This window comes from Eptatretus burgeri, chromosome 3 (assembly GCF_056783735.1).
Source record: "Eptatretus burgeri isolate ZD-2024b chromosome 3, Ebu_testis_v1, whole genome shotgun sequence".
Lineage (NCBI taxonomy): Eukaryota > Metazoa > Chordata > Myxini > Myxiniformes > Myxinidae > Eptatretus > Eptatretus burgeri.
Window position 1 is genome coordinate 57,427,569 of NC_140963.1, and position 23,872 is coordinate 57,451,440.

Genomic DNA, 23,872 nt, shown 5'->3' on the forward strand with positions numbered 1-23,872 from the left:
TCTGGCTAGTTTGTTACTTACGAAATCTAAAGATTTCGTAAGTATATTGATGCCTTCCGTTTGTTTGTTTGTTTGTTTGTAGGCACGATAACTCGAGAACGGAAGAAGCTACCAATGTCAAATTACACCACGTGGTTCAGGAGAGTGATGGCTAGTGCTGATTAGATTTTCGTCAAAAATCGGTCAAAGGTCAAGGTCACAGTGAGGTCAAACATTCGATTTTTGATGGTTTGGTACAGATAACTCGAGAACGGAAGAAGCTACCAATGTCAAATTACACCACGTTATTCAGGAGGCTGATGGCTAGTGCTCATTAGATTTTGGTCAAAATCGGTCAAAGGTCAAGGTCAGTGAGGTCAAACATCCAAAAAATGATAACTCGAGAACAGAAGAAGCTACCAATGTCAAATTACACCACATGATTCAGGAGGGTGGTGGCGAGCGCTGATTAAATTTTGGTCAAAATCGGTCAAGGGTCAAGGTCACAGTGAGGTCAAATATCCAAAACATTCGATTTTTGATGGTTTGGTACAGAATCATCTTAGAAACTTCTGGTTTGCGTCGCTACGTTCTCTCGAGACAGCTTTTATTAGACAAGGTCAGTGGTCAAGTTGACGATTTCTTAAGTACCAGTCTATAACTGCTTGTTTGTTTGTTTGTAGGTACGATAACTCGAGAACGGAAGAAGCCACCAATGTCAAATTACACCAAGTGATTCAGGAGGGTGATTGCTAGTGCTGATTAGATTTTGGTCAAAATCGGTCAAAGGTCAAGGTCACAGTGAGGTCAAACATAATTCCGTAAATTCATGTGGCGAAATGGAGTATTTTTGCTTCGCTCGACGTTACGAGTTCGTTTTAACTTCGATTTTAATTTTGTCTTCGGTTTTTGCGATCGCTGATGACGCTTAAAACTCAGTTGTTGAAATTCTGGTAAAATCGGATGTTTTGGAGATGTTTTAGATTGTATAAAAATATTTCACTCGACGCGTCACGGGTCATCCCATGATGCAGTGCGCTCGAGCAGGCACGTCGTTGAGTTACGTTAAGGTATAATATAATTGCGTGGAGAAATGGAGATTTTTGCTTCGGTCGACGTTACAATTTTTGATGGTTTGATACAGAATCATCGTAGAAACTTCTGGTTTGCATCGCTACCTTCTCGAGAGACAGCTTTTATTAGACAAGGTCAGAGGTCAAGTTGAAGATTTCGTAAGTACCAGTCTATGACTGCTTGTTTGTTTGTTTGTTTGTTTGTTTGTTTGTAGGCACGATAACTCGAGAACGGAATATCTCGATAACCAGAGACTCGGCCTCATCATGGGAGATACCAATGATCCTAAATGCCTTTGTTTCCACAGCGTGAAGCCGAGAAAGGTGAGAGGTGGGAGCACCAGCCCAGAGTGGAGAGCAGTACGTGTAGGAACCCCATTTATGGCTATAGGAAGTGTGACTGCAGATATTTTGTCAAAAGGCTGGGCTACCAAATATTAAATCTAGAGTGTCAATAATTTTGTCAATGCCATTTCTTTTTATTTTCTGATTTAAAAGGGTATATTAAGTTCTGAATCAAAAACAATGTTCTGTAATATTAACAGGGAAATAAAGAATTGTGGAGACCAAATACTTTTGTCAATTTCAACTTATTGTTAGAGAAAATTGTGAGTTATTTGAAAAAAGTGCAAGGCTGCCAATATTTTTGGCCATGACTGTATATTGCACACTTAAATATTTTATCTGAATATTTGCTTCTATGCTGAGGAAGGAAGGCGATAGAGCAACTACTCTGATAAAAAAAAGTATGGAGTTCATTGCATCAATAAATTAGGAACCTTAGAGCAAGCCAAACCCCCCTCCAAATGTAACGTCAGTAACCGTGGAATTGCCAATGTATCATTTTTGGCCCCATCGCTGAAAAATGATCGGATCCAGATCTTCACCAAAATATAACTAATTTGTCCTCGTCACACACCCAACCTGTCTACCAAATTGTCTGAATCCATCCATAACTTGAGATATCCTGCTGACAGACAGACAGACAGACAGGGGTGAAAACAACCTCCATCCACCTTCAGTTGTGGAGGTAACAATGGTTTGCAATTTTGGAAGAGCTGCCAAGTTATACAAATTTGAATTGGGAGATTGGAGAAGTCTCCTTTAACTTTGGAAATAATGCATGTGATTAAGCAAATGAACCTTCTGCTGATAAAGATTTAAATAACAATTAAGTGCAATCAAGTAGTGGTCAAATGAAAACATCAGTTGATCATCAGCATGGAATTCCTGCCTCTATCCCCCTTCACCAAACTAAACCCTTAACCTGCATGACCTCTCAATGATTTTAGGCTGGAATTGTGCTCAAGAAATAAAAAGTTGAAAATCATGGTATTTCAACTAATGGTCACAATTAACTTCAGTGCAAGATTTATAGATGCAAATAAATTTATATCCAGCAAGGGAATAGAAAGAAGAAACCATTCATGACAAAGCAAGGTCCGTCACCAATGCAAAGTCCTTCACCGATGCAAGTTGGATACAAAATCCAGCCCATTCATGATCCATGCTTTTGTATATACAGTAAAGAACATCCAAGTGAAAAAGTATAAATCCAAGAAAAAAATAAAATAAAGCAGCAGCAGCAGCATTTAGGGCTAAATCTTACAACTTGTGCATCATTTGCATTCATCACAATGTTTTTGAAGCAGCATGAAAATAAAGATTGGGAAGTCAGCTTCCATAGATTTGTCACTATTACCAGATAAACCACAAGAATAAAAAACAAGTAAATGAGAATAGAAAAGCAACTGAAACCAGAAACCAAAACCAAGCGAAAGATCAGTCATCCACAAAGGGAATAATGCAAGTTTGAAAGGCCCAGAGTTTTCTTCAGCGGTGATGGAAGAATGCCGAGGAACTGCACTTACACGTCGGTCAGGTTCAACGGAGCCCCCTTGACCATCATCGCTGGGCTCCACTTGCTGCAGCAAACATTGAACAGCCCTTGAAGATTCAGGTCTCCATGAACCCTGACCCTAATCAGAGAAAATTTCCCATTTCCTTCAGCAGATAAGCATTGGAACGAGTGTCCTCATCATCAAGCAGTGTTTATGAGTACAGTATATATTTTAGATCACTTACACTTTGATCGGACGAAAAAGTGTGTTGTCCAATTAATGGCATTATTAATACGTTCCAATATGTAATTAATGGACGTACTCACGTTCCAATAGTACATAGTTAGTCGACGTACTCATGTTCCAATGGTATGTCATTAATAGACAATCTCATTTCAAGAGTACGTAATTAATAGGCATAATCACATTTTGTGCGAACAGACACAGACAAACAAAACCCGAATGCCCCTCTCTTCTGGTGAGGGTAATTCAAGTTTCAATTGCACATAATTAATGGACATTGTCAACTTCCAATAGTACATTTTTAAATTGAAACACTCACATTCCAATGGTGCGTAATTAACACACGTAGTCACGTTTCAGTAGTATGCAATAAGACACTTATTCCAATGGTACACAAAAAAAAAAAAAAATCAATGAACATACATTGCAATGGTACGTGATTAAGAGATGTACTGACGTGCCAGTGGCACATAATTAACAGACGCACTCACGTTCCAATGGTCGGTAATTAATTAAAAATGTATGGTCCTCATTTCAATAGTATGTAATTAATAGATCTACTCACGTTCCATGTCGACAGAAACAATGTATTGCATAGCACGATACTTACAAAATCCAAATAAAGAATAGTTCCATTGGAAACAGCAACTTACAATTTCAAAAATTTGACCGATCAAGTGTTTTACACGATTGATTGCTATACACTGGCAAGTTGCCGTGCACACATTAGATTAAAAAAAACTGGGTAGGCATGAAGGCGCAAAAATTCAAATGGTGCCGTATGTCCTCTAATCGGTAAGCTGGGATTATAAAAAGTCACATTTATTTCCACATGTGATGGAATTTAAACGCTCCAATGGCGGCGAGGTGTTCCATTTGAAACTTTGGTCGATGCACGCAGCTTTATGATGCCAAATGTCTGTAATAACAATTTGTATTGGCGTCAAAGCCAGTGACCAATTGAAAATGAAAAGTAGGATAACAAATTTAGCTGATGCATCCATCTATCTGTGTCTCTCCATACTCTTCACAGAGCACCAGTGCTTCCGAAGTAGCTTCTGACCAAGCGTTATACTGTGTGGTTTGCCATTGCCTTTCCAGTTGTAGTTGGGGTAGGAATTTGGCCAGGGTCCCGGCAATAGCTTGCCTACTCTTCGCAAAGGACACCGTTGGATCTTTAACGTCCACCAACTAATGCAAGCAGGCAAGACGTCCGTTAAATGCCCACTCAAGGGACGGCACACACATTGATGAATCACCTTGTCTGTGAAACGCCGGGATGAGTTTATAGGTGTCAGGAATCGAACCCAGGCAAGACAGCTTCGAGGTGAGTGCGTGTACATCTAGGTCATGCTGCTTGTCCACCACACATTATCCAATTGTGGTTAAACAAGTGTTTTGCACGTTTGGGATGGCATTGACCCTGACCTAATTTTGACCAAATTTTGCACACATACTGTGTGTGTAAATTTCAATTTGATACCTTGAAAATTGGAGGAATGGCAATAATAAATTCACAAAAATTTCCAAACGCGTAAAATAGGCGAATGCAATGTGTTTGACTCACCCCAATAATATATTTTTTTCAATAAAACAAAATTAAACCCGGGCGGTGTGTCGGCAACAGGGTGGGTGCCGTAACACTGGTCCACTTCAATCTCTCACAATTTTTATTTTCTTTTTTTGTCAAGAAAAGGAAACTTGAATGAAGGTTCCAATTTGAACTGAGGATTGGTACTTTCACCATGTAAAATGAACCAAGGTACCAATATGAACCGAGGATGTGCTGCGATATCTTTGCTGTAAAGAAATATAATAATTTTGGAATTTGACACTACTCTGTACAGCATATAAATGGGTTGCTGTCTGTCTCGTCCCCTGCCCACCCCCAAAATTCGGAAATGCTCCCCGGAGAGGAGAAAATAAATTGATAAATAAATAAAATCTATCAAGTAAAAGTTGCTTTAAATTAATCCAAACCCACAGGGAAATAATATTTTTTTAAAAACAAAGTTGTACACGAGAGATTGCATCTTCGTGGATTATAAAGTGCAGATAGTGTAACCTTTAGAACCAAAAACTTCCCGGGTAGATGGATTGGACGTGGTGGGGCAGTCACCTGGTCTCCACGTTCTCCCGATGCGGTGCTCTTAGACTACTTCTTGTGAGGGTTATGTTAAGTGCCGTTTTCCAAACCCCTGTTGCTGACATTGAAACACTTTGTGCAAGGATAACCAATTGCATAAACAGTGTTGCGAGGGATATGTTGGCCAACACATGCACTGTAAAGTGTATTATCGCTCGCATGTGTTACGTACCACTAAAAGTGCACATGTTGAGGTGCACTGAAAAAAAACACAAGAGACTATTTGAATTATGTGACAAAATGCAAAAACCCACATCATTGTATCCCTTTTGGTTTGGTTGTAATAAAAATTTAAAACTGGAACAAGAGTTTGTGGATAGCCTGTACTTCAATCCTCAGCCTAAAATTATCTTCATATAATCCATGGTAAGTTTACCCAATAAAATAATTTGAAAAAAAACAATAAGTTGTTACTCATTTTACTCTTCTTTTCTTTAAGCACCAGGTGCATACAACAACTCAAGACATTTCAAATTGAACCTTCCATTTTTGAACTCTTACAGCGAGTGCAAGAATAAGAGGGTTCCTTTAAAAAAAAACTTCTATCTTTGTACTTTACCATGGGTTTCTGCTTGTTTGATTATAATGGGATGAAATTGTTATGGAAACCGTTGACATGTGAAAAAGGCGAAGTCGATGGTTCCGATTTTGGTGAACCAATTCTAAGACCCAAGATGCAAATCCTGTTCAAATTTAATATTAATAGGATAAAAATTGATTTTATGCAACATTCACCTTTCCTTTAACCTATTGACCTCAAAAACAATAGATTCTAGCTTGTGACTACCTCTACCACATGGTTAAGTTTCATGAAGGTGTGTGTGAGTGAGTGTGAGAGAGACAGAGAGAGACAGACAGACAGACAGAACAAAACAAAAGTTCATAGAACACCTTATACCGTGCTGTCTTGATAAACAAGGACCACAGTGATGTCGACACGCAACAAATTTGATTGGCTGTGATGACGTTAAATGCTGTAACATTTCGTTCAACTACTGCTAAACGGTCTCAAAAATGTGATTTGTGTTCCAGTATATAATTCAACAGAAATAAAACAAAGGTTTTAAACATTGCAGGAAAAAAAAAAAAATTGGAAGTTTTCCATCATTGATGCAGTTGTCTTATACACCACCTTATTTAACACATTGCATTAGCTCTTCATCCCTGGTGTTTGACTCCTTTATGACTGTCCTTAAAAACAGTAAGTTTCCTGTTCGGAATGATTTTCACTTTTGTTTGACTTCTTGACAGGCAGACAGAGGAAAAACAAGGACAAATGTGTCCAAGAGCAACGTCCTAAAGGTTTTGTCTTCACCAGAAGAACAGGACGAGGAAGAAAAAGAAGAAGAAGAAAAAAAGAACAACAACAACAACTTCCGATATTTCGTCACGTGCCTCGATTGAGCCAATAGCGACACCTGTCATGGACGATTGTCGTTCATGACGAGAAAATAGTGTATTTACGAAATTGCAATACATTAAATGGAATAATCTTTAAATAGTAACGTGAACTTTTCGAAACTTAAAAGCAAATGTCCGAATATATTTAAAAGTTCATGATAGACACTCTCTAAAGGCACCCTCAATGCGAGGATGTGTACAGGTGTTTAGTATTTAAGGAGATCCGGATCCTGTATATAAAAGAGCCGAGTCCGAAAGGTTTTGTCTTCACAAGAAGAACAAGAAGAAGAGGAACAACAACGCCGAGCTCCCTTCGACCCACGTCTCACAAGGTGAGACGTGGCTAAAAATTCTCACTCATCTATGCTTATGTGTGATTAGGAGGAAGGATGAATTCAGAGACAAAGTACTACTTAAACTACAGGTTCATTTTTCTGAATGATGTTCCGATTAGTGTTCAAAATGCAACATTCAATTGAAATCAAGTTGTTCCTCAATTATAAACTGTTTGGAGACAGACAGACATGAACCAATTGCTTAACCCTGCCTTTCGCTTTGTGTGGTAATAACAGACCAGACAAACCAATATACTTATGGATCTGATTTCACAAGTATGTTGGTGGGTCTGGACAATGTGTGACTGTGTGTGTCTACATCTGTCAATCGCCTACAGGCCACAATTTTAATCTGCTGCCACAATTAAGCTTTGATTTTGCAAGTATCAAAGGAGTCAAGTGCAATACCCTCTCCTCCAGCGAGGGTAAAAATAAAATAAAATAAAATATATATTTTTTAAAGTTTCCACTTTCAATGGGTATCATCATTCTCCTATATTTACTAACTTGAGGGGTCAGACAAAGGTGATGGCTCTGGCTCAAGTTTTTCTAAAATTGGTTGGCTGGGCTTGAGGTCAAACTGGCAGGAATTTGGTAAGGTGCTGCCAATAACTTGTCCACCCTTTGCGAAAGACACTGTAGTGTCTAACATCCACCAATAACTGGTGCTGGAAGATGGGTCCTTCAGCTTAAAAGTCAACATTGATGAATTGGCCTGCATGTGAAACACTGGAGCGACACTGGGTCGAGATTGAAACCCAGGTTAGATGACTCAAAAAGTGTGAAAACATCTGTTATCCTACCCTGCCTGAAGTTACCACTGTACCTTCAATTTATATTGTCACTCAATTACCCCCTGTGGTGGGCTCAGGTATTTTCCTTAGAGATGGAAGCACCATTCCTTCCATCGTATTATTGAGTGAGGGTGCAGAGGAGCCCATCCCGATAAACTCGAGCTTGGAAACGCCACAGGTGATGCCCACACACAGCCTAAATTAGCCGCCAACACAGCACCAGAGTTAGTCCAGGATGACTGACTGAGAAGGCAACCTGTTATGTCAAGAGAAAGCAAAAAATGATCAAAATAAATCTCAGCTAAACTTTTTTTTTCTCCACTTCACAGTAGTCAGTGAAACAAGAGCAGGTGTAATCACTTCAATGTGGGAAAACCACCAACGCACAGTACGACAGCGAATTGATCTGCAGCAAAACGAGATGAGCAATATGCAGATGATGGTCTGGTCAGTATGCTGTCGCACGGCTCGACTTTACTGCACGAATATACGCATTCTCACACAACAAATGTGACGACCGCGACCTCTCGCGTAGAATGGAATGGAGAGTCAAAAATAATCCCACATACAGGCCAAACTTGGCACCTTGCAATTTTCATATTTTTGAGACAAAAAAACCCATCTATATTTAATCAAGCCTAGTAGATGGCATTAAGATGCTCCAACACTGATGGCACAAGCGTAAATGTGTAGCAGGAAAGACCGAGAGAAACAGGCGTTGAATCAACTTTTCAACAGATACATTTGGCAGGGGATACAAAACTGGCTTTGCATGACAAATATGAAAAGAAATGTAGAAATCACACATTCATGAGAAAGTGAATGTAAACATAAATGTCAAAAGGATGTTAGTACAGGACCTTCCCAACGTCCGCAGAAACACAGCACAGACTAGTTAGGAAATGTCCAAGGTAGTGGAGAAATAGCCACGCTACAAAGCAGATGGAAAGAAGAGCGAGAATTGCTTTGCAATACATGTCCCCTACCGGTCACAATGAATGTTCGGGAGATAAAAATGCGGTTGCTTTGAACGCACACTCGAGTCGATACTGGAACCAAAATTAAGAAGACGAAACTCAAACCCACCACATTTGGGTCTATTCGGCAAAATTAAAGGAAAAACAATTTTCATTAACCGATATATTTTGTCGACTAAAAACCAATACAACGAGGACAACAAACTGGAAACAAAAATTAGTTTGCTTTAACGCACACTCGAGCCTATCGGAACCAAAAAGAAGAAGAAGAAGAAAATCTCTAACCCACGTTTTGTTCATTTCAAGGCTTGGCTTATTTCATCTTAAAAATAATCCGACGCACATACATGAAGCAAAAACATGCGTACAGCTTATGTGCATATATAATACATTGTGGTTATACATCCGGAATCATTCCAATTGCACTGGGCAATGGACTAACACCCAGGCCGAGGGCCCACCGATATGTGCTGCTTCATGTGATGGCGTAGAGTAGTAGGGCGGAATCAGGGGAGCGGAACACGAACCCATGTATAATATGTGATATTTTCCAAGTCCAAAAAAGGCACAACACTGAAAAATTGAGGAAACTCCCTGAAACTCGAAGGTCAGGTCAGGTATGGGAGCATGAGCCAGAACAGCGCGTCGCTGCGTCCACTTTCCGCCGGTACTCCAGGGGCCTCCGTCTGGCCATTCCCCAGGCAGATGCCAGGCCCATCCCCATCTCCTTGAGATGATGGTCAACCTGCTGCAACCATGAGGCACGTGGTCGGCCCACTGGCCTCCTCCACTCATGAAACTCCCTCACTGAGAGAATCTGGTGAGCAGGATCAGCGTCAGGAAAACGAGCCACATGTCCATACAGCCGCAACTGACGCTCACGGACTATGCAGGTAATAAATCTCATCCGAGTCTCTCTCAGCAACCGCTCGTTGGACACAAAATCCGACCAGCGATAGCCAAGGATTCTCCGAAGAGACCTGGTACCAAAGGAATTAAGTCTCCGTCTCAGATCCTTGGTCAGAGTCCAAGTCTCGCACCCATAGAGCAAGACTGGAAGTACCAAGGACCTGAAGACTCGGACTTTCGTCCTCCCGCACAGGTACCGGCAGCGCCACACCCCATGATCCAGTGAATCCATGACTCCCAGGCCCGCCCCAGACGTCTATTGACCTCTGACTCGCAGAGAGCAGAGACATGAATATCACTGCCAAGGTAAGTGAATCTCTCCACGACCTCAACATCCTCACCACAAACAGACACAGACAGGACAGCAGCATCCAAGATGTCACCGAAAGCCTGGATCTTCGTTTTGACCCAAGAAACCCGTAATCCCAACGGCTCAGACTCCTTATTCAGCACCTCGAGGGCCCCCAAGAGGATGTCTAAAGTCTCCGCAAAGATGACTGCATCATCTGCAAAATCAAGGTCCGAGATCTTGACATTGCCAAACGATGCACCGCAACTTGATCTCTCCGACATCCTCCCTAAAATCCAGTCCATACAAGTGCTGAAAAGTGTGGGGGCAAGTACACATCCCTGATGAACTCCAGTAACAACTGGAAATAAGTCAGAGATGGTACCACCACACTTCACAGCACTCTCAGTACCAGAGTAGAGTTCAGACATCAGATCGATCAGTTTTGGTGGCACCCCACGAAGACCAAGAATCCTCCAGAGGACATCCCGATTCACTGAATCGAACGCTTTACAGAGATCAACATAGGCTGCAAGCAGCCCCTGCCGAAACTCTCGTCTGCGTTCGGTGAGGACACGAAGTGCAAGGATACGGTCACTCGTTGACCTCTTTGGTGTAAAGCCTGACTGCTCTGGATGCTGGTGCTCAAGCAGATGGTGGCAAACCCTATCAAGAATTATCCGAGCAAAGACCTTGCCCAGCACTGAGAGCAGCGTCACCCCTCGGTAGTTGTTGCAGTCTTGGCGATCACCCTTCCCTTTCCAGAGAGGGACAACAAGGCCCCTCTTCCAGTCAGTTGGGATGATGCCTGTGTTCCAGGCAGAGCACAAAACTGCATGCAACGACACAAGTGCAGCATTTCCACCAGCCTTGAGAAGTTCAGCATGGATGCCACAGATCCCTGGAGCTTTGCCCCGCTTCAACTGGTTCACCGTAGCCAGTGTTTCCACAAGCGAAGGTGGACCACAGTTGATTCGAGGGTCACCAACAGGGATTGTAACACCCTTGACGTCCAACTCGACAGCTGGGGGATCAGCCTGGTACAACCGCTCAAAGTAACCGGCCCAGCGGGCCTTCACTTCAGACTCCTCTGTCAAGAGCCTACCACTCTCTGCTCTAACTGCAGTGCTCCGAGGGATGGGCTTGGATGAACGTAATGCGCGAATTCCCCTGTAAGCGGGACGAGAATCACCTGTCCACAGGTGATGCTCTACCCCCTCATAGATTCCTCGCACATAGGCCTCCTTGTCCACCCTCAGTGCACGTACAGTTTTATGCCTCAGCTCCCTGAACAGCTCAGCTCTGCCATTCAGCCTGGCCCTGCGACTCGACAATGGTATCCAGTGTCCCTTGAAAGACAAAATTCTTCTTTGCCCTGCGGTGAGCTCCAAGGCATCCACCGGCAACATCAAGGACTATGGTCTTGAAGGCGCTCCACAACTCTTCAGGACCCCCGAAAGCACCCAGACCCCACTAGTGTCCACTCAGCCTGTTCGCAAACTCCTCAGCTACTCTCTCATCCCTGAGCTTGGCAACATCCAGCCTCAGCTGGGATGGTACCATTCTCCAGGATTTAAGGTGCAGCTTTAGAGTTGCTACAACAAGCCTGTGGTCAGTATTGAGGAACTGAGCACTCCGGTAGACCCTGCAGTTCTGGATCATCCTCCAGCGACCATCAATGAGGACATGGTCAATCTCCTTTGCCACATCGCCAGCATTGGAATACCAAGTCCAGCGATGAGCTTGTGGGCGCTGAAACCATGAACCAGCCACCCTAAGTCCATGACTTCTTGCAAAGTCAAGGAACTTAGTGCTATTCTGGTTCATAGTTCCTGACCCATGGGGACCAACACACACCTCATAACCATCCCTATCAGTTCCAGTCGATGCATTGAAATCCCCCAAGACTAGAAGTGTATCTCGTCTGGGGCACTGATCAACCACAGACTCGAGTGTGGCATAGAATTCATCCTTCACGATGAGATCACTCGCCTCAGTCGGAGCATAAACAGAGACCAGGGAAATGACACCTAAGGAGTGACGAATCCTTAATCTCATAATACGCTCGTTGACCGGTGTTACCTCAATTATCATTGGGGTCAGCTTATTGGACACAGCTACAGCAACTCCTTGGGTATGGTAACCATCAGAGCGACCAGACCAATAGTAGGTGCAACCACCCACCATTATCTCGCCGCAATCCGGTCTCCGAACCTCAGAGAGAGCTGCAATCCCGATGTCCAAACGCTTGAGCTCAGATGATAACAGAGACAGGTGATCATCCTCTCTTAAGGCCCGGCCACACCTTGACGTTTTACCCAACGTATGCCGATTTTTGAAATTTTTTTCTAAAACGCTGGCACACGTTGAATACGTTATGGGTAAGTTTTGATAACATTGAGAGCATGCTGAAAAACACTGCCATACGTCGCTGTACGCTGGCTTTAAACGTTGTACTTTTTGGTTGTCCTCAAATTTTTTCATGCTTGAAATTTCACGACGTATGCCAGCGTATGACTCACACGTTCCGCTACGCTGGCCACAAGTTGTATGCACGGTCTGCGATCGTTGACAGACGTCAACACATGCTACTTGTAAGTTAATCATAAGTTGAGACACGCCGAGGTAATGTTTAGCGTACCCGAAACTTATTTCTAACCTATGATTAACGTGTTGTTGGCACGTTACGCGATCGTTGCCACACAGACAGACGTTACTTTTAAGTTACTCATAGGCTGAAAGACGTCGGTATAATGGATCGTCCTTGCGTCAGTGTCCACGGCCACGGCCAGGACACTTATTTGCAGCATTCTTCAAACTTTTCTTTGGCATGATGAGGATGTTCACACTTCGATGTCTAGCTTGGCTATGATTCCAATTGTCCATCGGCAGCGTCTATTTAAAATAGTCGAGTTTGAGCATTTTAACACGTTCAGAAGAAAAGCTTCAAATTTCAAAACCCCAGCGTCAAAAAACAAAGGCGAGTGACAGCAATTTAAATCGTTCATTGTGAACAATGAAAATAGTTGAGTGGTACCGTTTAAAAGTCGTTGAGTGTAAAAAAAAAAATCGAATTGTTGAGCGCAAGCGTCTACTTTCAATAGTGGGGTTTGAGCGATTTAGCACGTTCAATAGAAACAATTAAAATTTCCGAGCGCCAGCGTCAAAAAACAAAGGCGAGTGACAGCAATTTAAATTGTTCATTGTAAACAATGAAAATAGCTGAGTGGTACCGTTTAAAAGTCGTTGAGTGTAAAAAAATCCAATTGTTGAGCGCAAGCATCTACTTTCAATAGTGGAGATGCAGCCATTTAAATCGTTGAGTGGCAGCCTATGAATAGCAAACCCCACGTCACCGGCAAAGATAAACTGCCGCACGATATGGATAAGTTAGGCTATCGTTGGGCATAGTTTGTGAACGCCGGCTTCACGATAATTATTCGTTGGTATATCGTATCTATAAGTAATCAAAGCACTCTATGCACATTATTAGTTCATTGTGCATTTGTCCAACCTGTTATGAATAGACCTAAATCGTAAAAACAAGCTATAGCTCATTGTTGAAAATGCCCCATAAAAAATTAGCCGCGAAGAACTTCGAACAATGGTGAAAAGATGTCTCCTACCCGTGGACACGCGGACGCAAGGACGATCCATCATAACCCACACCCTCCCCCTCACACTCACCTACTACTGCCAACATGAACAAACTACTACTAATACTAATACTAATACTAATACTGTTACTGCTGACATGGACATCGACTCAAAAAGGACTCGAAAACACTGTTGGGTTCCCCTTTTATGAGCAGCATTTTTATATACCAATTCCCAAAACTGCTGGGAACACGTCTTTATATGGCAGTTGTAAGCTAGAAACACGTTCATTTATTTTTTTTTGTCGACCGGAAGACGTCATTGGAATACGTCTACATACGTCAATGTGTGTTGGGACTACGTAAAGAATTGGTTCAAAGCACGTCAAACATAAGTTAGAAATAAGTTTCGCGTAAAAAAGACATTACCGCGACGTGTTTCGACTTATGAGTAGCTTATAAGTAGCGTTTGTGGACGTGTGCAAGCGTCCACATATCGTGTAAAACTTATCCCCATCGCATGCGGAACGTGTGTCATACGCTGAGTACGTCCAAAAATTTTGAACATGTTTAAAATTTCTTGACGTACTCTACTTACTACGAAGTATGATAGCGTACTTTAGTGTTCTACTCACGTATACCAAACTTACTCATACCGTATTTGACGTGCCCCAACGTTTTAGACACATTTTTCTTAGGTCGGCATACGCTGGCAAGATCGCCAAGGTGTGACCGCGATGTTGTCACTTCCATTTCTACGGCAGTTATGATTCGAATCGTTGTGCGTCAGCCTTTTAATAGGCTACGTCACGACATCGTCGGCGATGCGTGCAACGCGCTATGCCTAAGTTAGACTATCGTTGGGCATCGGTTGTGTAGGCCGACAACAGGTTCAGCATTCGTTGGTATAAGTTATCTACAACACAACGAAACGTTCTGTGTCCGTTACCAATGCGTTATACATAAGACCAAGTCGCTATGAATACGTCCGAATCTTTAACAAAAAACATCAAAAGTTCAATGTAAGCCAGCGTTTTACATACATTTTAATACGTTGCCATCGCTGGCTAAAACGTCAAGGTGTGACCGGGCCTTTAGGTATAGGACATTCCAGGCACCCACCCGAAGGGACCGCCTCAGGTTAACCCAAGGAGACCGCCATCTGGTGGACGACACCTCAGCACCACTCCGCCACACGTGAAACTCGAACTTGTTCTGTAACACACTACACGGCCAAAGGTAAGTGGACACCTGCTCATCCAACATCTCATTCCAAAATCATGGGCATGAATATAGAGTTGGTCCCCCCTTTGCTGCTAAAACAGCCTCCACTCTTCAGGGAAGGCTTTCCACAAGATGTTTGAACATTGCTGCAGGGATTTGCTTCCATTCAGCCACACGAGCATTAGTGAGGTCAGGCACTGATGTTGGGCAATTCGGTTTGGCTCGCAGTCAGAGTTCCAATTTATCCAAAAATGTTTGATGGGGTTGAGGTGAGGGCTCTGTGCAGGCCAGTCAAGTTCTTCCGCAGCGATCTTGACAAACCATTTCTGTAAGGACATCAATTTGTGCATGGGGGCTTTGTCATTCTGAAAGAGGAAAGGGATTCCCCAAACTGTTGCAACAAAGTTGGAAGCACAGAATCATCTAGAATGTCATTGTATGCTGTTGCATTAAAATTTCTCTTCAGTGGAACTAAGGAACCGAGCCCAAACCATTATTCGTCCTCCACCAAACTTTACAGTTGGCACGATGCATTCGGGCAGGTAGCGTTCTCCTGGCATCCGCCAAACCCAGATTCATCCGTCGGACTGCCAGAAGATGAAGCGTGATTCATCACTCCAGAGAACGTGTTTCCACTGCTTCAGAGACCAATGGCGATGAGCTTTACTCCACTCCAGCCGACGCTTGGCATTGTGCATGGTGATCTTCGGCTTGTGTGCGGCTGCTCGGCCATGGAAACCCATTTCATGAAGCTCTCAACTAACACAGCTGGTGATGACGTTGCTTCCAGAGTCAGTTTGGAACTCGGTAGTGAGTGTTGCAACCGACGAGATGGTTTTTCTGCGCAATGCGCTTCAGCACTCGGTGGTCCCGTTCTGTGAGCTTATGTGGCCTACCACTTCGCGGCAGAGCTGTTGTTGTTCCAAGACGTTTCCACTTCACAACTGGAAGGGCACTCTGTGGAGCACATACTTCCCCCATGTAATACCTGATCGCAATATTGGGCCCAATACATTTTTGAAATACCATGCTGTACATAGTTTTTGGCCCCATCTTCAATGGTGAAGAATAACTTTAAAGGTCCCATGACACTCAAAAGTTTCTGGTTATTTATAGATTAACTTGACCTTCCAAGTGAAGAAATCACCCATGTTTCTTTTTGAAAATCAACAATGGGATAATTAGACCAATATTTCAAACATTTATAAGTGCCTTTCACAAATTGCTATGCCCCACCCCTCAAAAAAGTGGAGTGCAGCGAACCGCAGGTCACGTGACCGTTGACGTCATCTCCAGAACGCGACCCGCTCAGAGTCGATTGATTAGACGTCGCGCGCCACATAAAGTACGTAAAGTAAATGCATTGTGCACATTTGTTTGCTATCTCACTGATCGTCTTAATTCCTGTGATTGTTTCGCGGAAGTTTCCTCACACACAGAGACTAGAAATTCTGCTTCTGAGCCGTGTATGCACAACAATCACGAGGCAATTATTTATCCCTTTACTACCTTGTTGTAGTCGTGTACAAATCCAATACATGTATGCACAATAAAGGGCTATACCATGTCTACAAAATATAAAATGTGACTGTTGAACCTTTCCATTAAAAAGGAAACTTACAGGGACATACAAGTAAAATACTAAAGATTAATATTGCATCATTTCACGGCACAAGGAGATAATTTTAAAAATCAAACAATGTGAAAAACCTGCACCCACATTTTTCAGCATATTGAATTGTTCGGTGAAACCAGCCTGCTGGGAGAGGTACGATTCCACATACATGCAAGCCAGGAATGGCTGTACTCGACATACATGGGTTTATTCTAAAGTGAAGGTACTGCTTCCATTGGCTTGCTATTCATTAACATTTCGCCAAAATGCTGTAATAAATGAACAGGGAAAAATATGTTGGCACAACTATGAAAGACAAATTTATCTGTCCTATTACACGGCCTCATAGCCTCAGGACTCTTAAGCAATGACTTATACATTGTGTGCATACTAATACAAGTTACTTGTCAACTCTCGAGTCTCGACTCGTCCGATAAATCTGTCGTCCGTCCGACTAGTCCAATAAATCTGACGTGCTGTAGCTTTCTTTTATTATTCTCTTTTCTTCATCGTTTTCTACTGGCGCTACATGACGACAGTAGGAATAAAATAAATAAAAATGCAACAAAACGTCAGATTTATCGGACTACTCGAGACAATTGTGTCGCAAGGTGTGTTCTGCATACAAGTTTTCATCGTATCCGGACAGCAATTTTGCTTCGTTTTATGCGCGGAGAGATACGGCCGATGACATGGGCTGGCTTTGCTTGCGATTCATTCGCCACAGAGCAACATGTCCGCTGTGCTGTGCTGGTCACGTCACCTCACTAAAATATTTCTGATATCGAGCAGTATGCAAGTCAAATTTACATTATTGAATTACGAATAGGATTTAGTCTAACCAGTTGTTATTGGCAAGTCTTCCTCCGATGTCCTCCTGATCATCATGAACTCCGGGAATTTCATCGCCAGTTTCCTCTGCTTGTCCTGCTTTGGCCTCGAACTGGTAAGGCCGTATTCCATTTCCAGCTGCCTGAACTTCACCTCCCGCGACTACGTTATTCTCCATCTGATTCAGACCAAAATCCTTCATTTCTCTCACACTCACTGTCGCTACCAGACAAATCAAAGTCCATGCCATCCATTATTCAAAACCAAATGTTTGATTTTTTTTAAAGCAGAAATGAACGAAGCGTTTGAGTCGACCAATCGAATGTGGAAACACACAGGAAGTCAATACAATCACGTAGACCACCATCCCGAGTAATTTGCGTGCAGCCTTTGTTGTTCTGGAGATGACGTCATGTGGGTTACGTGTCGTTCAGTAGATTTCGGCAGAATTTTTAGGGGTGTTCCCCAAGAGATTTGTTTTTGTAATTTTACATTTTACAGAACGAGTATTGTGAAGAAACATTGTCAGATCAGAAATCACGATGAAAAACTCCTATTGGACATATATATATATATATATATATATATATATATATATATATATATATATATATATATATATATATATATATATATATATATATATATATATATATATATATATATATATATATATATATGTGCAATTTCAGTACTTTTAAGTGTCATGGGACCTTTAAAAATTAAATCTCCCATATCCAGATCTTCACCAAAATCGAATCAATTAGTCCTTGCTGCACACCCAATGTGTCCAGAGTTTCATCCGAATCCGTCCACAACTTTTTGAGACATTGTGCTATTTATCGTTTTTGGCCCATCTCTCAATGGTGAAGAATCACTTAAAAAATTATCGTAATCGGATCCGAATCTTCATCAAAATCTAATCAGTTTGTCCTTGTTGCACATCGAACCTGTCCACAAAACTTAATCCGGATCCGTCCATAACTTTTTGAGATATCCTGTACACAGACAAACAGACAAACAGACAGACAGACAGACAGACAGACAGACAGACAGACAGACAGAAAGGTGTGAAAATATAAGCTCCTTCACCTTCGGTGGCAGAGGTAATAACAGCACTTAGCGTTGACCGGGGCAGTTCTAGCACTGCAGAAATTTGATGAACTGACTTGTTGGAAAGGTGGCAGCCTCTGACGGTGCCACGTTGAAAGCCAGTGAACTCTTTATTCAGTACGGCCCGTTCTCCTGCCAATGTTTATCTATGGAGATTGCATGGCTGTGTGCTTGATTTTATACACCTGTCAGCAATGGGTGTGGCTGAAATAGCCGAATCCACTAATTACAAGGGGTGTCCGCATACTTTTGGCTATGTAGTGCATCATAATAAAGCCATGCATCGAGTTTTAGTCACATATGTAAAAAGGGTATAGGGAAAGTCTGAAAAACCACAGGTGGGACGGACAGACAGCAAACCTATGGTCCCCTCCGGTGAAACCACGGACACAAATGACAGATTTTCTTTATGCTACAAAATAAAATCTCAGTAAAGAATTGAGGAAAACAACGGAAGATATTGCGTAGGTGCGGAGCTACAGGAAGCATAAAACTTTAATGAACTGAGACCAGAAGTTGTGAAATGAAAAAAAAAATTCTGAACAGAAAACTAAACAAAAAACAAACAAACAAGCCGGTCGGCGGACATGTGTAGTCGACTACCCAATATAACCTGACGCGATGGGCATGACCTGAGGATTAAGCACAATAAAATTTCATGATTCTAGCTTCAAGGGTTAATGCTGCAGATTGTTTTTTCGTTAAAATACCCCCACATTTAGAGGTTTTTCGGCCATTGCTAGGCAACGGAGAGGTTCATAGCAACGGTTCTTTCTCACACATAACTAGAACATACCATGAACCTACACTACCAGTTTCATGTATATCTGACTCATAGTCTCTGAGATACAACGAACTTCGTTTTTTTATTGTTTTCGACCAGGGTTCATTCAAAGTCCATTTTCTCCGACAGTTTTCATAGGATCCGGCTGGAAATTTTTGACAATATGGCTGAATGTACTGCCCACAGTCGCTCATGGCCCGATTTTTGATTTTCCAAAATTTTTTTTTAGGATTTTTCAAAAATTTCAAAGTCCCGTTGCTAGGCAACGGTGGTGGCCATAGCAACGGTTCTCATTTGCACACAACTAGCGGTTCTCATTTGCACACAACTAGGTCATGGTATGAACCTTCCAACCAAGTTTCATCGAAATCACCATTGTATTAACTGAAATCGCCATTTTAAATACTGATAATAAGGGTAGAACAAATCTCAAAAAAAAAAATTTTTTTTAATTTTTTTTTTCCGACGAGATCGACTACCCAACAAACGACAGATCGAATAAACATTTGAAAAAGGGGCATGAGCTTTGACATGTGGGAGATGCAAAGAGATTGCAGTATTCTTTACGTGGAAAGGGTGAAGGGGTGATGTGGGGGGAGGAGTGGGGGGAGGGTTATTATAGGGCAAAACAAGCCGGGAGGCGACGATGGTTCGAGGGCATTATTGAACAATGCCACAATAGGTACAATTGAGTTAGTGGAAGCTAATGAGGAAGCCCTAGCGTAAAAACCTATCTCTTCTGTCAAAATGGACCAAATCAAATCGGATTTTTTATATGTTGTACTTACGGACATTACACACAGCTTCTAGGAAATGAAATTGTGAGAAAAAAAATCGAGGAAAAAAAAAAAAGTTAAAGTGGGCATGGGACACCCCTCATTACAAAAAGACACAACTAGACCATGATATCTAGCTTGTGTCCAAGTTTAATCAAGACCGCATCAAACGTCACGGAGCTATGCTCTGGAGAGAGTCACAAACACAGAGACAGACAGACAGACACGCAGACACAACGAAAATAGTGGTCACTGCTGGTGCCCGTGAACCAAAAGAGAGTCAAATGCAATTTAGCAGAGTGAACAGCATTATCAGGTTTCAAAATATAAACAAAGCATTTAACCTTCCTGTGAAATCAATGCATTGCTATTAGTGGAACCCCATACCCTGAAGAGGATGGCATGTCCCAAGGTAGTATATTGAGCCTAGTCCTGTTCCTTATTGACATTTTTTGCAGACTCCATATTATCAAGTACTTTTTTTTTTTGACCTACTGACAAACAGATGGTAGCTGCAACACACTCTGATCTGGACTTGGTTAGATGCTCATCTGACAAATGGAATGTGTTTTTAAATCCCAACAAATGTCAGTCCCACTATGAAAATACCGTCAAAAGAACTGAACGATACATTTCTATGGTCAGTACTTGGAAAAGGTTCAGTCTCTTGAACGTCTCAGGCTCACCCATCCATCAGACATGGATGGACTAAACTGTATACCTCCAAAGCTAACCACATAGTGAGCATCCTCAATCATTTGATGCAATTCCTCACAAGATCAGAACTACCCACAGCATACAAGGCCGGTTTCCATAGCTCAATGGAGTACAGTAGTTCTCTACAATGGGCTGGCACCACCGCATCAAATCAATCATCGATTCTGTGGAGTCTAAAGCTCTCAACATTATTGGCATCTCTCACGATGAGGCCATAGCAAAAGGGTCTGTTGCTCTCACATTGAAGACAAGTAAAGGTTGGTGGCTGATTTTAGAGGTCTCCGGAGTCGGAAAGAAGTGAAGAGGATCATTGATCTTGCAAAACATATTGGTGCGGAAGGATTTGATGACATGGAAGAAGAAGTAGAAGAACTTAAAGTCCCATGGAGAAGAACTGTCCACTGAAGAACTTGTGACCCAGACATCTCATGAAGAATATGATGAAGAGCCAGAAAAGGCAGCCTTAACCACCAAACTGCTGGAGGAGCTCTTAAAGGCAACAAAAACTGCCCAAGAAATTGCTGTAAGGAAAGATCCTTTTGTGGAAAGAAGCCTAAAGTTCAAATGGGCCATCAAGTCAGCTTTAAATCCCTACATAGAACTTCACAGGGAGTTAAAACAGAAGGCAAAGCAAGTGCCTACAAACAATTATTTAGGTCTACTTCAGCTACCAGCAGCACTTCAACCCCTTCCACCAGCAAATCACCCAATCCTTCAACAACCACCTCACAATAAGGTGACTTATTTTGCAATAATATAGTACTATTACGATACTAACACTTATTTTAATGTACATTTAATAATGCTGCACCATTCCATACAAAGAAATATCTAAATAAAATGTAAAAATAATAAAATAATAATTAAAAACAAGGCTGTTTTAGGGTCTGTTTTTTTGGGAGCCCAGAACATCTATCGATAATTCCAGCAATCTGTGTGTGTGTGTGTGTCTGTGACCGCTGTTTCTCAACAACCGCTGGTCCGATCTAATTGAAACTTGCCAGGTATATTGCTGGGGCCCTGAGGATGTGCCTTTTCAAGGTTTGATATTAATCGGACAAGTGCTTCCCAAGTTATGGCCATTTATTTACCAAACCAATGACAATACACGTTGTTGCGTGGGCATGGCCGATGGGGAAGGGAAGCTCAGCCATGTTCCCCATTACGGATTACAACGTACAGGCTTCCGGAGAGTGATGACTTCGTGTATTCTAATAATTTCTCGATTTCTTATGCGCATTTATAGATAAACACAATGCCCCAAGTTATGATCGTTTTCATATTAGACGGTGTATAAATTTCGGTAACATCAGAGTGCTGGTATGCTCCGAACCAGGAAGTATTTTTTTTTTCTCTCTCTTCTCTTTTTGTTTTGTTTTTCCTTGCCACGACATTGCGAAAAGGTAAAATATGTTGGCGCTAATTGAATAATTGGGTATTAAAACTAAACTGCGAATAATATGCGAACTTTCGGGACACGCACGTACGGGCACGCGAGAGCGAAGAAACGGCCTGTGTGGTTGTTGTTTGTTGCTCGCGGTTTGAATATTTATTTATTTTTACGGGCACGTACTAGTATCCCCAATTTCCCATACAGTTAATGATTCCTCCAACACAAGGTTATCCCAGAACATATCCCCCATGTTGGAGGATGTGTGTGTGTGTGTGTGTGTGTGTGTGTGTGTGTGTGTGTGTGTGTGTGTGTGTGTGTGTGTGTGTGTGTGTGTGTGTGTGTGTGTGTGTGTGTGTGTGTGTGTGTGTGTGTGTGTGTGTGTGTGTGTGTGTGTGTGTGTGTGTGTATGTATATATATATATATATATATATATATATATATATATATATATATATATATATATATATATACACACACATTATATCAAAAGGCAAGTGCACGACCTTTGGGCTGTCCAGTCTCAGCCATTCCTCAATACATAACTAGAATGTTGTGCGATTCTTGCGTTGAACACGAATTTATAGATTTGTGCAAGTTAAAAACAGAGACCGAGCAAGTTATGGACCCCCAATCATGTTGCCATAAAATTGATGTGGAAAATTTCACTTTGCACAAGAAATGACACCATTCCACTGTTAATACACATTTTTACAATAATCGCTCAAACAATAAATGAAAAGTTTGGTTCATTACCATTCACTTACAAGTATTGCCTCACCACATATACTTAGAATAACAATGGCAAAAAAAGCAAATCTAAATTCATGCTCTTTTTTTTTTTTTTTTTTTTTCTTTCCTAAACAAAAAGAAAGTATAATACTGGCCCCTGCTTTGGGATTGCAACCACCCACAAGTCTCAGACGGATGATCACTCGCAAGGCAGCGGCAACCACACCTTCAGTCACAGAGGCGGTTTTGACACCAATTCCAAGTGGTTGGAAAAAACAAGCAGTTTAATCAAAAGACAAAAACAAGACCCATGCTACAATGTTGACAATAATAAACTAACTCTTTATTAACAATTTAAATACATCACCCAAATCATCTAAACTCTACTTCCATACGAAGCATATAAACAATAAGAGCTTACTTACATGTTCATGTCTAACTCTGGCAGTTACAATATGTGAACATGAGATAATGCATCAAGCACATGATAGACTTGATAGTGTAGTGAGCAGTAGAGGCAGTTGTAACTCCCATTTACAATGAAGCAGTGTATGGTCGACTTGACAGTACAGTCAACAGAAGAGGGAACCGTAACTATTTCCCAATGGCAATATGGGACTTTAAAAATGACATATGAATGCTAAATGAGGACTTTTGCACGTGTGTGTGGTGTGTGTGGTGTGTGTGGTGTGTGTGGTGTGTGTGGTGTGTGTGGTGTGTGTGGTGTGTGTGGTGTGTGTGGTGTGTGTGGTGTGTGTGGTGTGTGTGGTGTGTGTGGTGTGTGTGGTGTGTGTGGTGTGTGTGGTGTGTGTGGTGTGTGTGGTGTGTGTGGTGTGTGTGTGAGCGCCGATTAGGTTCAGTTCACGTGGAGTTTTTAACCTGCCATTACTTGTGTGAAATCTGAGATTCAATCGTCTTTTAAACAATTTTCACCATTTAGATGAAAGAGTGGCTATTTCATAGGAGTCAACCATAATTGTTCGGTTCCCGAAAGAAAATCGGACTGACGGTAATCCGACAGATATTTGTGGATGAGACTATGGGTGCGTGCTCGCATGCATGCACGAATAGATGATGTCATACACCAAACCGAAACAGTGATAAAC

At 41.9% G+C, this 23,872-nt stretch overlaps 1 protein-coding gene across 4 annotated transcripts in view; it reads right to left on the bottom strand.

Annotated features, from left to right (window-relative positions):
• Positions 1–23,872, bottom strand: part of PI4KB (phosphatidylinositol 4-kinase beta) — a 92,332-nt gene that overhangs the window by 33,010 nt on the left and 35,450 nt on the right. For 3 of the 4 annotated variants that reach the window (XM_085873544.1, XM_085873543.1, XM_085873546.1), the window contains one exon: positions 2,924–3,031. The exons of the other annotated variant lie outside the window; for it this stretch is intronic. In XM_085873544.1, coding sequence (XP_085729670.1) covers positions 2,924–3,031 — 108 coding nt within the window. Of the gene's footprint in view, positions 1–2,923; positions 3,032–23,872 lie in introns of those variants that run through there. 4 annotated transcript variants of the gene reach the window in all.